General features: G+C 43.0%; 2 protein-coding genes across 5 annotated transcripts; one reads left to right on the forward strand and one right to left on the reverse strand.

The window, feature by feature from the left end:
• The first annotated feature begins 260 nt into the window (after positions 1-260).
• On the forward strand, positions 261-5,324 carry crfb16 (cytokine receptor family member B16). Of its 3 annotated transcripts, none has more exons than XM_054767334.1 (6): positions 261-470; positions 2,024-2,214; positions 2,352-2,476; positions 2,540-2,687; positions 3,157-3,308; positions 3,577-5,324. In XM_054767334.1, exons 1-6 carry the CDS (start codon positions 376-378, stop codon positions 3,706-3,708), a joined length of 843 nt encoding a protein of 280 aa, XP_054623309.1. In that variant the 5' UTR covers positions 261-375; the 3' UTR covers positions 3,709-5,324. The 3 variants fall into 3 exon arrangements, with proteins under 3 accessions (XP_054623309.1, XP_054623310.1, XP_054623311.1); XM_054767335.1 differs by having other exon boundaries at positions 3,580-5,324; XM_054767336.1 differs by having other exon boundaries at positions 2,540-2,672.
• On the reverse strand, positions 4,048-9,916 carry slc39a6 (solute carrier family 39 member 6). 2 transcript variants are annotated; one of them, XM_054767329.1, is made up of 12 exons: positions 9,750-9,916; positions 8,800-8,989; positions 7,024-7,501; positions 6,806-6,944; positions 6,696-6,743; positions 6,461-6,630; positions 6,223-6,387; positions 6,055-6,133; positions 5,612-5,977; positions 5,343-5,423; positions 5,051-5,241; positions 4,048-4,851 (listed from the first exon to the last, which is right to left on the reverse strand). In XM_054767329.1, the coding sequence occupies exons 2-12, from the start codon at positions 8,985-8,987 to the stop codon at positions 4,699-4,701; spliced, it is 2,058 nt and encodes a 685-aa protein (XP_054623304.1). In that variant the 5' UTR covers positions 8,988-8,989; positions 9,750-9,916; the 3' UTR covers positions 4,048-4,698. The 2 variants fall into 2 exon arrangements, 1 of the variants encoding a protein (XP_054623304.1); XR_008569505.1 differs by lacking the exon at positions 4,048-4,851 and having other exon boundaries at positions 5,176-5,241; positions 5,549-5,977.
• Between the last annotated feature and the right edge of the window lie 6,790 nt (positions 9,917-16,706).

Here is a 16,706-nt window from a genome sequence, read left to right on the forward strand (position 1 = left end):
AGTTGCTAGTTACATAGCCAGGTTTAGATACTCCGCCCCCTCCAAAAAAAGATTTTAAATCAAGCCCGTAACCGGGGGGGGTTCGAACGAACGAACCCCCCAAGGTCCGCTTGGTTAAAAAAAAAAAATAATAATAATAAAAAGCTGCTATCAAGGTGTGCAATTGTAACGGAGATGTGCTGTGATAAATAATGGCAGAAGTGTTACAACAGCGCCTGTTGCTGGTGAATAGTGGCATTGTATGTATAGTACTTTATTAATCCCACAGCAGGGAAATTCACTTGTTACAGCAGCAAGCAAGATACGCAAGTAAAGAATACATAGTGACACATGGTTCAGGTGGTGCAGGTGTTGTAGAGCCTGACAGCTGTCGGTATGAAGGACCTGCGGAACCTCTCCTTTTTACACCGTGGGTGGAACAGTCTGCTGCTGAAGGAGCTGCTAAGGGAACCCACAGTGTCATGTAGCGGGTGAGAGGTGTTGTCCATGATGGATGTTATCTTATCCAACATCCATGCATGCATCTAGCATGAGTAATGTTTACTGTGTGTTTATATTTTGTCATATACAATGTCATGTGCATTTGATAGTGTTCACTAATTGGAAAGAGCCAGTCTGCACTGTTGAGTGAATTTTTATAGACTTTAATGCAGTTTCTTTGTTGAACTAACTTGGAATCATTCATGTGCAATGTAGATTATCACCTGTCATTCCTCTGTAAAACTGTTGTTACAGGTAATATTCTATGTCATTGTGACTATGTTGCTTTCAATATGCTGTTTCTACTTGTTGCTACTTTGCTAATGCTAATTGCTGGGCCTCATTTAGTATTGCAGGCTGTGCAGCAGCAGCCATGTTGGCCACGTGAGATGTGTTCAGGGACATCATGCAAAAGAAGGTTGAATGTGTTCAAGATTCACAATTCAAGAGAGTTTTAACTTGTCCTGTATTGTAAATTGGATTACAAAATATTTCATTGTATGAATATCAGCGCACCTGTGAAACAAATGATAAAATGTGAAGATAATAATTTTAAGGGGAATTAGAAAGGGTTAGCCAACCAATATACAATACCATCACAACTAATTGGAACACTTTTTGTTTTGTAAAATGGAATCCAAATTGCTGTAGGAAGTGCTCAGAACTGTTAGTAATGAGACATGATTATCCCGTGACCAAAGTCGACGCTCACCTGTCCTGCATTGGTCACCTGCATTCCCCCACATCAAAAAAAATCTGGTTACGGGCCTGTAAATATTAGTGTTTATCGTCTACTAACAAGTGTGAATATGAAAATATTATCCTATTTCTTAATCTCAATGCTTTTACTGTAATTGATAAGAACATTAAGCAACATTTAATATAGTTTGCCGCTTTAATACAGAGAATTGAGACACCGATTTTGTCTCACTAAGCTTGGAGCTAATAAAGAATGAAAGAAATACTATAAGATTAAAAAAGAAGTAATAATAATAATGTCAAAATGAAATAAAAAAAATCACTGAACAGACTGAATATTAGCAGTGCAAAAAGACAGACTGTGCAAAAGACAGCAGAGGTAGTACTTGTTGACTGGGTGAGTTACCGTCCAGAGGCAGGGGACATCTTGATGAATGAAGCTGCGAGTCTTATGGTACGGGCCCGAAAGCTTCGGGTACCTTCTCCCTGAGGGCAGGAGGCTGAAGTGGCAGTGAGATGGGTGGGAACACACCCCTTTGGGGCTCATGTGCTCAGCATGAAATCATATGCATGCAGAGAAATGCTGCAAGTTCAAGGAACAAAACGGAAGTTAGCCAGGCTACCAGGGACGCCGGACTTGAGGGATATCTGTCTTTTGCATTTGTTTTTGGTCCTGCGGCGCTTAGGTGATAGCACCATTTTTAATTTGCTGCATTTTCCCGTTGCATGTGTTTTATGGTGTTTGTGTGTTTGGAGCATTTGGACGATGTGCGTTTGCCCCTTTTTTGGCTGAAGTAGAAATCCCCAAGAAGATTCTAAAACATGAGTCCATGTTGTCTTCCAGCGAGTTTGAGCTGATGATCCTGGACGGAACCTGGCTGGACGTCCCCGAGTGCCAAAATATTACACACGCTCACTGTGACTTGACCTTCGACCTGGGTTCTGACTCGGACTACAACATCCGCGTCCGAGCAGAGTGCGAGTCAGAGATGTCACCGTGGACCCAGCTCAGTCCGGCTTTCAACAGGAAGGATAGTAAGACCAAATCCCACGCAGAGAGACAATGTAACAAGGCCTCATGTTGCAATGGTTACAGTTGCAAGTTGCAAGAAGGCTTCCTGTGCTACAGGGAGCTCTACAAGCTCTAAGACGTGTTTATGTGCTGTGTACAGCTGTGCTGACGGTGCCCCACATGGTGGTTTCTGCACCGGGCCATGCCCTCCAGGTGACCTTTGACCAGGTCCCGCCCACAGCCTCCATCAGTGTGATGGTGTGGAAGCAGGGCAACGAGGCCCAGGTAAGATCAGCTCCTCAACCAGATGTTAGGAACGTCTTGTGTGACTTCTCGTTGTGTCATCAGATGGACGTCTACACTATCTCAGCAGAGGAGAAAGTTCTACACGTGGCCGCCCTGCAGGATGGGGAGGTGTACTGCATCAGAGCTTGGATGGTTTTGGAGGGGCGAATCCAAAGCGGCAGCACCGAAATCCACTGTGAGCCCATAAAAGGTTCATCAGCACTGTGACAATCATCCATCCATCCATTTTCTATACCGCTTGTACTCATTAGGGTCATGGGTAAGCAGGAGCCTATCCCAGCTGACTGGTGAGAGGCAGGGTACATTCCAGACTGGTCACCAGCCAATCACAGGGCACATATAGACAACCATGCACACTGAGGCCAACATGCAGCCCCCCTTGACAAACATCCACTTTCTATACTGCTTGTCTAGAGGGTCACGGGGAAGCTGGAGCCCATCCCAGCTGACTTCGGGCTAATGGCGGGGTATAAATATCACAAAAATGTGCTTCCTAGACACCTCATTAGGTGCATCTGCTAAGGATATCAGAGCTGAAAGTGTGCTTAATATTTTGACAAGGTCAGCAAAATATTCCTGTAGCATTCCAATGTGCCCGTGCACCTTATGAAGTGACCAATGCTGAGCGCGTCCATGACTTGATTGTCCACTGTCTGCAGGTGCACACGCTACCTGGAAGAGTCCCACCAATGTGGTGGTCACACTAGTTGTGATGGCTTGTGTCCTCTTCGCTGTCGTATGGGCTGTGGTCCACTGCCATGTCCACGCCTACTGCCAGTGCCTCGACAAGGAGGCACTGCCACGCTCTCTGGTCAGTTTGATGATGATTTAAGGTTGAAGCACTTGATCAGGTACACGTTCATGTTCTACAACATAGATCCAACAACTTCTACTGGACTTAAAGGTTCTGGTGCCAGTGGATCACATTTGACCTTTAAAACATGCTCAGTTGGGACAAAGTGGTCCAAAGTAGTTACGCAACCAGAACCAGAAATTTTGAGCTAAGAACGCGTGTACCTAATGAAGTGTTCACTGGGCGTTACGACATGATTGACAACTGCATGTGTTCGTCTCACCAGCAGAGAACAGACTGGGATGTGGACTCTGCGTTGAGCATGTACCCGACAGAAGTGTGTGCACATGTGCACTTAGTGCACAGTGGCGAGCAGGACCGCTTCAAACCATTACCACTCCAACCAGACCCTTATTGACTTTTACCATGATGTGACACCATGTAAAGAAATTATGCTGGACTGGACTGGTTCTTCTGGCCTTGACATCAACCTTGACCCATACATTCCTGAGATGTTGATGGGTTCTTCCTGCAGCTCCGACACCAAGCCCAGACCAACTGGACTGAGAGGAATTATTCCTCAGCAGCTCCAGACCCTGAAAGAAAGACACATGTTCTCTCTGGATCACATGCAGTAAAAACATGTAAAGTTTGTTATTTTGGGAACCATCTCAAGGTCAACTCAATGCGACAAATAAACCAGAGCCAGAACCGGTAGAGCTCTGTCTGGGTCCATAAAAGCAATACGAGTCTTGGGTGGAGTTCAGGCAGGGAGCCAATGTTTATTTGTGTGGAGGAATGTGTGTCCGACCCGATTTAAATGGCTGTGCAGTCAAAGTGGACTTTGAGTAGCAGATAGCATGGAGGACGGGTCCACTTGGACTTTAAAGTAGTGACAGCATTTACATGTATTGACTTGTAACCTCTGCAAAGCCACTAGAACCTTCTCATTTGGACCTTTTTGTCGCAAAGACAAAAATAGACATCACTCAAACATAAAAATAAATTAACATAAACTTTAAAAAAAATGTTTGACCTATTATGATCTTTTGTGAGCAGAACCATAACCATAACCACGCAAGGAAGTGGGGAAGTGGGACTAAAAAGTACAGAGTGTAACAGTCAAACCAGATGAAACTGTGTTGGCTCTGACAGTCCAATCACATTTTGTGGAAGAAGTTCTATAAAGAACCGTCTGTCTGCGTATGTCAAGCCACTCCGGAAGGTGGGCGGATGACACAAACAATGCTATGCTTTCAGGTGTAATAGAAAGGTTCTAGTGTTGAGTGACACCCATCTTCCTGTATCAACAACAGAAAGTAACAGAAGTAACAGAAAGTGATCTTGGACCTCTCATGGAGGACAAATAAAAACACTGGAATGCAGCAGGAATTTGGGCAGCTCGCTGTCAGAATCGCAGGTCCAGTTGGATCTTGTGTTCGAAGATGGCGATGAGGAGCATAATGCCAAAACCCAACAGGATTCCGGCATTCTGCAGCAGGAAGAAGCCGCAGTGGCTGAAGCCGTGATCGCCTGCGTCATTATGCAACATCTCCGGAACCTGAAGAGACAAGGGGTGGCGTCAGCAGGACACAGAAAAAGGATCTCAAGTGTTGACAACATCACACCACTGGGGCGCAACACTGTACATGTCTTCTCCTCATAGCAGCTGGCAGTGAAGGCATGCACGTGCGTGTGCACGCGAGTGCGAAGAGGCCAGCTGGCGATGGCAAAGAGTCACCTGCAGCTGACTGACTCACCATGTCCACCAGCGCCACATACATGAAGAGTCCTGCCGTGAGGGCGAAGATCCACATGGAGATGTTCTCTGCGTAGTGTCCGATCAAGATACCCGTCACCATCCCAAAGTACGCCATCATGGCTGACAGCACATTGTACAGGATGGCTTGACGCACCGTCATTCCTGCCTTCAGCAGCACCGCAAAGTCACCTGGGAGACCCATCAAGCCATTAATCAAACTGGCCATCTTCCCATCTTTCCCTTGGCAGAGTCCTTCTGCTGACCTCCAGACCCGTGATGATGAAACTCACCCAACTCGTGAGGCAGCTCATGACAGAAAACTGCCACTGACGTGCTGAGGCCGCTGGATAGCCCCTCGCTGAACGCTGCGCCTGCCAATCAAACAACAATCATCAATCACCTCCTGAGCGAGAACGCATTTTTTTCATTTCTTTTTTTCAACCTTTATTTATCCAGGTAAGGCAATTGAGAACAGATTCTCATTTGCAATGCTGACCTGGTATGAGCTGGAAGGGAGTCAAACAGGTAGTCAGTCATGAACAGGTAGTCAGAGGCTCACCGATGGCCAGGCCGTCACTGAAGTTGTGCAAGCCGTCACCCATGATGACCATCCAGGCCAGCGTGGCAACGCCCGCTTGCTGGAAGTGGTGCTCAGGGTAGGAGTGGGCGTGGCTGTGAGGGTGGTGGTTCTGGGAGTGGTGGTGGTGTAGGATGTGGTGGTAGTCGTGGTGATGGTGATGTAAGCTGTCTGCCTGGCCCACGGTGTCATGGAAGTGGGAGTGGCATTTGTTCTCGCAGTCGTCGGCCGTGTAACCATGCGCTGATGTCGCCGACGCCTGCAGCATCACTTGTTCCTCCTCTGCCACTCCGTCGTCCTCTGCGTCTGCACGATCGGCGAAAACTCCGCCACCATTGGTCTCCGTATCTGTTGGGGGACGAGACGAGCGTCTCAAGCCACTTCCTGAATAAGAAGCAGGTCACATGGTCATCACGTGATTTTACCTTGGCTTGTCAGCATGTTGTCATCCTCCAGAGCGAGCTGCTTCTCTGGGTCTGCCTTGTGGTTCTGCTTCTTCTGCATCTGCACACAGCAAACACGTGTGTGTATGTGTGTGTGTGTGTGTGTGTGTGTCAACACTAAACCATGACAATGACAAACATCCCTCTGACCTTCTGTTTTTTATCCTTGTACATTTTTCCCAGTGTGAGGAAGTGTTCAATGAGAAACATGAAGTAGACACCACCAAGAGCCGTTAGACCTTTCCACACGGCGTCCAGGTCTTCTCCGTGCGCATGCTTCAGCCCTGAATGTTGGTGCTGGTGTCCGCCTTGAGACTAGAGGACAAGAGCAGGGTTGCCCACATGATGTGAAAACCAGGAAAAAAGATGCTGCCTGGTGAACACTCACATGAGGGATGAGGTGCAGGAATGCATCGCCACTGAGCGTGCCGACAGCCAGCGCCACCAGGAAGCTGAGGAGGAACTTGAAGAAGACTCTGTTCATGAGAGGGATGAGGACGACACCCAGCAGCGATAGGAGGCTGATGATGCTAATGGACACAAAGCCGCCGAGCCACGCTGCCACACGCAAAACACTCGGGTTAGCGGGGTGTGCAAACACCACATTGCACTGACAAGCTCACCTGTTGAGATGTCCTTGCTGCTTTGATCGAGTCCACGATGTGTCTGGTCTGAAGAGGAAACAAACATTTGTCAGGTGGCGCCGCCTCACGGCCCACATACTGAAACTCACCGCTGCCTTTGTGGAGGATGCAGGCACCAGCGTCTATCTGGTGGAGGAGGGCGGGACAGAGGTATGTGAAGTCAGCCAGGGTCACGCCCCCCTCCTGTGTCATCCCATGTGAGGAGAGGATACTGGAGGCGTTCAGACACTGACGACGAGACAACCACATGTAAACTTGTTGCTATGGTGACTGACAGCTGCGAAGCTAACGTGACCTGTGGACGCACCTCAATATCCTGGTCCATGTGGCCACCTGTCAAGTCGTGATAATTATGGACCTGGTTATCCTCATGATCATGATGGTCATGGGCATGGTCATCAATGTGATCATGAGTGTGGCCATCTTCATGCGCCTTAGCGTGGCCATCATGATCATGATATTCATGACCGTCATCATCCCTGTGATCACGGTCATCCGAGCGGTTTCCCACTGCGTGTGTCTGACTTCTGGCAAGCAGTTGAACTTCAGAGGCGTTGCTGACAAACTGTGAGTTGGCATCAGCCTCCTGAACATCATCCGTGCTCCGCCTCTGACGCTCTCTGGAACTGTCAGAGGGTTCATGCGATGTGCCATGGTCATGGTCATGGTCATGGTCATTGTGATGATGGTGGTGTTGTGTGGTCACGCTCCTCACGCGGTCCAAGCCCACACTATGGAGGAGGAGCTTCAGGCCCGCCAGGGAAATGGTCCCATTTTGTCCATACCTAAAATATCGCTCAACATGTGAGTCAGTGGAACAGAGACTAAGGGGGTATACTGTAAAGCGAGTTTAGTGGGTGAGCAAGGTGTGTCGAGTGTAAAGCCAGGCTTGCCGGTTCAACGAAGGCAGCGCTCTTTTAAAGCATCTATATCACCATGGTAACTTAAGCTAAACTCATAACCTCGTCCTAACCAGGTTATGTCCACACTTAAAATTGGCTATGTAAGTACTGCTGTTTCATTCAAAGATGGTGTCATCATTTATTGAGAACCCGGTGGACATGGGAGCACTACGGGCAATTCGGGCAGCACTACGGCACGAGTGGCTACTTTGAGGTCACACTGATTCGCTAGCATTCCCTGATTAAATTCTCCATAACAGATATAGATTTTCAGCTGAGAGAATGTGCTATATTTGCTCACATTTTGAGGGGAGCATCAGGAATAAAATGCAATATGAAATATAAACTCGGCCGATGTATATGTCACAGCAGTCCTTGCATGAGTACTCAGCCCATTAGTCTTCTTATATTACAATATTTGCTGGAGGAATAAAAACTTTGAGGCATAAATCAACTGCAACAAATCACTTCTTTATTCTAACAAAAAAAAGAAATAGACACAAAGGAAAAAGGTTGCCACAAAACACGTCAACACCGCTGTCTCGTGGTCACAATGAGATACAGTATTTTATAATTTAGAGCAGTAAAATTTGAAAACAATAGACATATTTTAAAGATAAAAAAAGACAGTTGATGCGCCAATTTATTTATTTTTTAAATGGATAAGTGTTAATATGTCAAAGTTGTGCAATGTTGAGCGTTGATAATAGAAGAGACCAGTAGGGTATTAGTACAATAATCAGTGTTAAACTTGTGCAATTACACGCTTGGCATTATTCTGCTAGTGGTCCTCCCTCGATCTACTGGTGGCGACAGTGTTGCTTTTGGCAGTAATAATCTTTTTCAACTCCTCATAATTCTCTATAATAATCACTTGTTCATCTTGTGTAAAATACACTGGCTGGGATCGCTTTGCTTTTGAGCGGAAATAGCATAATATGGCATCAAACACACCTTTTTATGTGAACGCGCACTGAGCACAAAGCCGAGAACTGGACTTGACAAAGTAAGTTGATAACGACCGTTGCAGTACCATTTAACTTTGTTTGGGAACTTACATTTTGTTGAGCTGCATCTTGAGCACAAAGACCGGATTTGTTGAGCCACTTTTGCCGTATACCCCCTAAGTCTGGCTTAGCTTCTGTACTCTGATGACTTTGTCGGTCCGTGAATGTGCTCACCTATTGAACAGAGCCTCCAGATGTCGTTTCTGGTTCTGCTCCGCTCTCTGTATGTCCATCCCAGCTGAGAGAACGTGCACAGAGGGCGTGCTGCATTCCGAAGCGACCAACCTGTCTCCAGCCAACAAGGACACGGTGAGGAGGAACAACAGGACCACTATGAGCCGCCACGAGTCCTCAGAAAACATCTCTGCAGCACAGCAGGGAGGATGTCACATGAAAAGCTCACAAACATTTTTTTTTTTTTTTTAGACATGTGACATTTTGGTTGTCCTTCTGTACCTAATCTGCGATGAAACATTGAAAGTTATTATTGGAGATGACCACATATCAAGTGTCCAGATATCAAGTGTCATTTTGCGCCATGAAATGAACAACATACTTTCAAAATAAAAGAGGACCTAAAGCGCTAGAATTAATAAAAAACGTAATGGTGGTGAACAGATTTTACACCGCACTCTTTCTGTGTAGAGCCTGGCGTCCAATTATTAGACTAAAGCGGCTGCTCATCCTCAGTAGAAAGACACTTGTAAATGTGATTCATGCATTTTTAGCAAGTAGACGCACATATTGCGATTATGTCTAAAGTATCCTCACGTCCTCAGTAAGATAGGTCCGTTAGCATAGTGCTAGCTCCAGTGTTTAATTTCCACTGCACTTCACAGCAGGGTGGCCGCGGGCCCTCGCTCGGCCTCCCTCACATTTGCCAGTAAATGTGAACAAAATAACATTTTGTGTACATCTGGAGGGCAGTGTGACTGTCAGACGTCAAATTCGTTCCCGCCGTCAGCATATAAACACAAGCACGTTGTTTTATGCGCTCGGCACCAGCCCAGTGCCGTGTGCACAAAGGCTCTCAACCCGGAAACGAGCCGCCCTCGCCGCCATGTTTCGTCTGCGGCTGGCAATGCGGTCTAAAACGAGCATTTAGACTATCGGAACCAGCTTACGTGCGAAATAGCCGCTACGTTCGTCTCCGCTGCTTGGTGCCTCTGCTTGGCGTCTCTCGATCCAAAGTATTTCGATAACTGCTCAGGTCTTGGTTTGCCTTCAAGAACTGCGGGAAATCGAAGAGACGATGGAGAATGAAGGGGGCAGTGCCAAGGCAACGGTCGCGTTGTGATTGGCTGACAATAATATCAACCACTTCAGTGGAGTCAACGTTGCTATCTGTCATTTTCCAGCTCATACCACTTCAACATGTAAAACTAAACTATTTACAACCTGCTAACTGGTTATTTTGCTATTATGTACACTTGTGTTTGTTTGCTTTTACCATGTAGAGCGTCTTCGAGTTTTTGAAAAGCCCTCTATAAATAAAATGTATTATTATTATTATTAAAAATTGTTGGTATGCTTTCACGAGTTTTATTGAAGCGATCACCACTTGAGACACAAGCGTGTTGTTGACTGTTGTTAGTTATTAGTGGTTAGTTTGTTAGCTGTGGACATAAGTTATTTGACACGTTGCACGTTCACGCCAACAATCGGGCTGTTTAGCAAACATTATGTTTGTCTACCAGTAAAAACACACCCATCAGACAAACTACTTTAAAAAAACACATGAGGATGATGACGGTCACAGCTTTAGCTTCCCACCAGCTGGAGCTCAACGTACTAGGTTTATCTTATCCTTAAAGACAAACACGTTTAGACCAACAAACACAACTTATATAAATAACATGTAGATAACCCGTGACAGAGTGGAATATTGTAAAATTCAAATGATAAAAATGTTCAACTCACGTGAGACCTCTCACTCATTTACAGAATGTTAATCTGCTTCTATGTACATGTAAAGAAAGCATATTTAATCACTTAACCCTCCTATGGGATTAATTTGACCCATTCAGTGTTTGTTATAAAAAAAAATGTATAGTTGTATTTATGGTTTCACATTACATGACCCCTAATTTGATGGGTACAATTGATCAAGCATAAACTTATCATTATGATATTTTTTCAATGTGCTGAACACATGTTGCACACACTTTCACTCCAGGTTGTTTTAGCTGTGGAAAACCTATCTGTCTGTGTGTGACCCGTGTGTGACCCATGTGTGACATAACATCACACACCTGCAGGTGCAGAACATTACATGGGTGATATGGAGGACCAAATGGGGCAAAATTAAATAAATAAATCTTTAAATAATTAATTAAATGTGTCATTACATGGTCAAATTTGTTTGTTTTATTCAACTTTGGTATCTTATGATGATGAGTCCTCTACTGACAAGTTAGAAGTGTGGAACTCTGACTTTGAGGAGAATATATTAGAGGAAGATTGGAACAGAGCATGTCTCAAAGCCCAAAAACAAACTTCACTGTATTTGGGAATGTCCTAAAATACAAACATATTGGAAGGAAGTGGGCCAGACCATGTCCAAAATCGTTGGAAACAATGTACCTCACCAAGCAAAAGTTTTTGTATTGGGGATCAACCCAAAAGATTTCGTGGTTTGTTTACATAAATCAACCTTGATTGACTTTGGACTCCTGCAGGCCAGGACACTGATAGCACTATTCTGGGAAAAAAAAGGCTGTACCATCAATGAATCTATGACAATATGACAAGCTATGTCATATTGAAAAAAGTGACTTATGTCACTCGGGGGAGGACAGAGGACTTTGAAGATATGCGGAAACCTTTACTGGACTACATTAAGCAATGGGGTGCACAGCCACCTACACCATGTGGAGTTGTGTGATGTACATAATGTCATGTGTTTTGTTGGTGTTGGTGTTTTGTTTTTTTTAAAAAATAAAATAAAATAAAGATATTGTTAAAAAATGTGTAATTAGATTATTAAATCAATAAATAAATCATAAAAAATAATTAAATGTGTAATTAATTAATTAATTAAATAAGTCTTTAAATAATGAATTAAATGTGCCATTGATTAATTCAATCAATAAATAAACCTTTAAATAATTAATTCAATGTGTCATGAATTAATTACATCAATAAATAAATATTTAAATAAGTAAATGTGTAATTAATTAATTAAATTAATAAATTCATCTTTAAGTAAAGTATGTTATTAAATGTGTCATTAAATAATTAAAATACCACTTCATTTAATGTAAAACCATATATAATTATTTCACTATTTAATTAATTATTTGACTATTTATTTAATGATTTATTTATTTGTTTATGTATTTAATTATTTATTTAATGATTAATGTAATTAATTAATTATTTCATTAATTAGCTAATTATTGTGCCCATTGCTGAACCCTTTTTAACATGTTATTATGTATGTTGTGTGATTTCAAAGTCAAGACTATACTTTTGGCCTTGAGTTCACATGTCAACTGTCCAAAGAAAGCAACACATTTTCTTTTACTCACTTGGGGCCTATACTTCTGACATCCACTTCATTAAATGCTTTGACTGACATTGCATTGCAGTCTGTGCCTGTGTCCAGTTTAAAAGTCATTCTTTTCTTGTTTATTTTCAGGCTTTGTGTCAATTTTACTTCACAATTTACATTTGATTAGACTCCATCATTCTCATATCATTTCATATCACCCTCATGCTCCTTTCTGATGTTTATATTTCACATAGGTCACCTAGTTGTTACACATTGTTTAATATTAAACTTGTCATGTTTATGCACTATGCTGTAGGTAGTTAATATAATATATACTGTAGTAAATGTTCACTGTGTGGACAAGAAGACATGAGGGAGCAAATAAATAGCTTAAACAAGACAGATTCTCCTAAGTGGATCGAGAGGAAATCCACCTTCTGTTCTTTATTTCAGTCTGAGTGCACCTCCAGTTGTCCCATCTGAGCCAATTAAAGAGTCGTCTTTATCAGTTGAGACTCGTTGGTCCGCCAACTGAGCGCCTTCTGATCCTGATCAGCCTGACCCCTTTGAGTCAGACTCAAGTCCACCTGGAACATGTCCTGCATGTATTAAACATACTGTGTGGTGGTGTTGGGTAGAACAGCTTCCTCTCATCTGGCAAGACCTACAACATTTGTGAGGTCACTGCTGTTGGGCCTGTTCTAGTTCTATTTAGTGCTATTTAGGGGGGTAGACTAAAAAAATAAGTTTTGACAGTATATGTATCTCCAACTCCAAACAAACACGCTTATAGTCCGGAACGACACTTCCTCATTGTCACTTGACTACCGCAAAATGCATTCATGGACACACACACTGTATGTGTGGTCTAAATAAACAGAAAGACAAAGAAAAACAATAAGTGGATATTCTTATCACTCACTTTGCAACTCTTAATGTGGAAGTACAATTTGCTACATTTAAGCATGCTCGGAAATCCCACAAAATAAACTCAAAACATCTGAATTCAACTACGTGATGTCTTTGAATGCAACCTCTCATTGCTCATCATAACACGATTAAAGTGTAATTAAAATGTTCTGCTACTATTAAAGAAGCTAGTGTTAGGTAAATAGATTTTCATTTAGCTTGATTGAAATTTTCAGTTAATTTGGAGCTGTTAAAACATGCAAATATATAATCCTGTCCTGTCTAATGGGCATACCTCAGACATAGTTGCAATTGGTGATTTGTCATGATTAATTGATTTGAAAACTGTGATTAATCAGATTTTTTTATTAGCATTTGACATCCCTAGTTATTATTAGTTATTGCTAGCAACATTTGAGCTTTTTCTCATCACATTATGCCAGGGGCCCCATATAGGGCGGAAAGTTTCCAAGGGGGGATTTTTTTTTCACGTTGCTCAGAATTCCTGGCGGTGCCCCTCAAAATACTCAACGCATCTTCAACAAACTCCCTTTTTGACTCATCATATGACCACACAAATACCATCAGTGGTGTCAGTGGACTCATCCACAGCTAGGAAAATGCACTCTGCATTTTTGCGTCTGCTTTACTAGATCACAAGCGAGTACTTCAGTATGTCTGTTTTTTGTGGAATTTGCTTAATTTTACCTGTCATTTCCTTTTTTCACTTGCCTTCAAACACTATGTCAATTACTTCCGTAACAATAGGAATGGTTATTGTTGTTTATGTTTCACACAGACGCCTTGAAGTGACAGACCGGAGTTAAAAGTTGACTGCTACCGATAAGTATGTCTGTGTACCTTGATAGTCAAAAAGACCCAGTGAGCAAGGCTGGGTCATCCAATTTGTAGAGTCAGGAGAGAGAGCGAACTGAAACAACTTAAGTCATGTATTATTTCATTATTTATGCATTTGAGAATGACTTCTCGGGCATACAGAACTCAAAATACATGCCACTTGTAGTGAGCTTTTTGTTATTGTGTCATAAATGTGACTAGAACAAAATTGCTTGCAATAGCTTGATATGAAAATCATTTCAGTGCATTTAGTTCTTACCTCTGAATACTGAGGAAATGTCTCAGAAACAAACAGATGCTTAGTTCATAATGCTGTTTCTCCATCACAGCTCCTGGAATTTGACAGTTTTTTCCAATTGCTAAAACACAATTTTGCAACTATGCTCGCTTTACAATTTACAAAACCACACACCCAAACTTTGAAGTACTTCATCCATCCTGCAAAATGAAGCACTGTATCCAAAACTACATACAGTATAGCATGATCAAAATCAAACTTTTGGCCCAAACAGCACACGCTTCATTTATTTATATTACCAGATTTTGGTCTAACCAACAACACACTCTCATCTTTAGTATGTTTTGCCATAATACTAAAATACACTGCTCAAAAAAATAAAGAGAACACTCAATTCACACTCAGTCAAAACTGTTGCGCCGTTATTCAAACTGTCCACTTTGGAAGCAACACAGTTTGACAATCAATTTCACATGCTGTTGAGCAAATGGAATAGACGACAGGTGGTGTCTTTTTCCACTTTAATTTTGAGTGTGACTCCAAATCCAGACCTGCGTGGGTTAATAAATTTGATTTCAGTTGATAATTTTTGTGTGAATTTGTTGTCAGCACATTAAACCATGTAAAGACCAAAATATTTAATCAGAATATTTCATTAATTTAGATCTAAGATGTGATATTTTAGTGTTCCCTTTATTTTTTTGAGTAGTATAGTTCAAATTATTCTTCAGATTGTTCACATGCACAGAAATATTTGCAGATACACACGCTTTAGAAGCATTTTTCTTCACCAAACAAGTCAGTGCAATATGCACAGCAGATGTAGTTACACTGGAATGAACAAAAATATGCTCAGATGTCTGTGTCTGAAACGCTTCAGAACTTAAATCAAAGTGAACAAAGTGAGAAAATTCGACTGGATCCGACCAAAGTAATCATGGAAAACTTACCTACCGCTTGCAGTTCATGTGAGACGGCGTTTTAAGGATAGCTCCTCCATAAAATAGGCAGTTCTCTTCTGCTCTCCTCCCGCGGAAAGTTGTGTACTTCAGTGAAATGCGCCTGAGCATCGGAAAAGGTGGTTAGGCAGAACTATGGTTCTGCACCACAGAGCCGTGTTTGTCAAAATTGTCCCCCAGCCATGGGGGTGGCCAGTGGGGTGGCTGGAGAGCGATCAGTGGTGGCCACGACCACCATTGGCCACCACGTAGGTCTGCCACTGAAGTCCTGTGCTCCTTGGAGGGAGAATGAATGAAAATGTTAAATTACCAATTTTCACTGTCCACTTTTTTTTTTAGCAGTGAACTTGCAACATGCCATTTTCGTACAATCGAGGCTTCAAACAGCTGGCCAAATGTTGATATGCAAACTGCTCCCAAAATAAAAGTGAAAGTAAAAAAATTGCAAGCCAAACTGAACTCTTGTTTGACACAGTAACAGGCTGTCTGTGTATCGTTGGCATGGAGACAAGTCCCGGTATATGCCCGCTGACCCAAACAAAACCTATAGAGAAGGAATAATAGTTAATAAATAAAAGTTCGGGGGCCGTAAACCGGCCTATCCGCCGATTGAGGGGTCCTGGTCTAGTTGATGTTCACATGGTTCCATTGGTTCTAAACACTTTGGACCAATGTGCTTGTTCTTGTCCCTTAATTTGAGACTAGGCATGAGTTACAGGAAGGAGGTCGCAACCTCTGTGACCCCATGTTGCTGGTGAAGAAGGTCATTCATGTTTTCTGAACAGGGGGCGCTGGTGTGACAATTACCGAAAGATGAACTACGACCTCCCGCCTCGACCCCTGCAAGACGCCTGGGATTATCTGTGCTTTTCTCTGCTGGGGGCAGCGGAGAAGGCCGAGCATCTACAGATGGTGGTCTGCATGCTACCATCAACCCCCCCAAACAAAACATACAGCGCACGATGGCATAATCGGCCTGGCTGGTGCCGAGTCAGCAGGACCAGTGGGACATATGGTGCCTGAATAATCTGAGATTTTGTTTAGAGCTTCAAAGTGGGCAGCATGAAGATTAGCAGTGTAAATGAAACCTCAGGACACGAAGATGACATGCTGGAAGGTTCTAGGTTGGTCAGCTGCTTCTGGTTCTGATTGTTTCTTGAAGGTCCGATCATTGACAGGAAAGCCGTGATGATTACAGCACATCCTCCTTAGAAGAGGAGAAGAGCACCGAAACACTGGTCCATGAATGGTGGCTGCCATGTTGAACGTAGTAAACCTACCCGTGTGTGTACTTCATTATACATGGCTCACGGACTTCGTGATAAAATGTTTTCACTAACTGTCGGCATATGGACTGCGCAGCAGCATGGAAGTCGACCACCAGGGGTTGAATTTACCTGGCATCTTGAATTCATTCATTTCTAGTCTAGAAAAGACATTATACAACAGGGGTCACCAACGTTTTTTCTTGTGAGAGCTACTTTTAGAAAATGAAAATGGCCACAAGCTACTCATTTTTGTAGAAATAATTTTCATACCTTATTTCAACCCCAAACAAATCAAATATGCTTGTTTTACCAAAACATTCACAAAATGCTGGTATCCACCACTCACATTTTATGTT

The sequence above is a fragment of the Dunckerocampus dactyliophorus genome, chromosome 2 (assembly GCF_027744805.1).
Source record: "Dunckerocampus dactyliophorus isolate RoL2022-P2 chromosome 2, RoL_Ddac_1.1, whole genome shotgun sequence".
Lineage (NCBI taxonomy): Eukaryota > Metazoa > Chordata > Actinopteri > Syngnathiformes > Syngnathidae > Dunckerocampus > Dunckerocampus dactyliophorus.

Excerpts from the sequence above, each read along its gene's own strand:
- crfb16 (XM_054767334.1), top strand. The coding sequence starts at position 376 with ATGAAGGACCTGCGGAACCTCTCCTTTTTACACCGTGGGTGGAACAGT. Across the intron at positions 2,477-2,539 it reads AGCAGGGCAACGAGGCCCAG|ATGGACGTCTACACTATCTC; the intron begins GTAAGATCAGCT and ends TTGTGTCATCAG. Across the intron at positions 2,688-3,156 it reads CCACTGTGAGCCCATAAAAG|GTGCACACGCTACCTGGAAG; the intron begins GTTCATCAGCAC and ends CACTGTCTGCAG.
- slc39a6 (XM_054767329.1), bottom strand. The coding sequence starts at position 8,987 with ATGTTTTCTGAGGACTCGTGGCGGCTCATAGTGGTCCTGTTGTTCCTC. Across the intron at positions 6,388-6,460 it reads TCCTGCACCTCATCCCTCAT|TCTCAAGGCGGACACCAGCA; the intron begins GTGAGTGTTCAC and ends CTTGTCCTCTAG. Across the intron at positions 5,978-6,054 it reads CAACATGCTGACAAGCCAAG|ATACGGAGACCAATGGTGGC; the intron begins GTAAAATCACGT and ends GTCCCCCAACAG.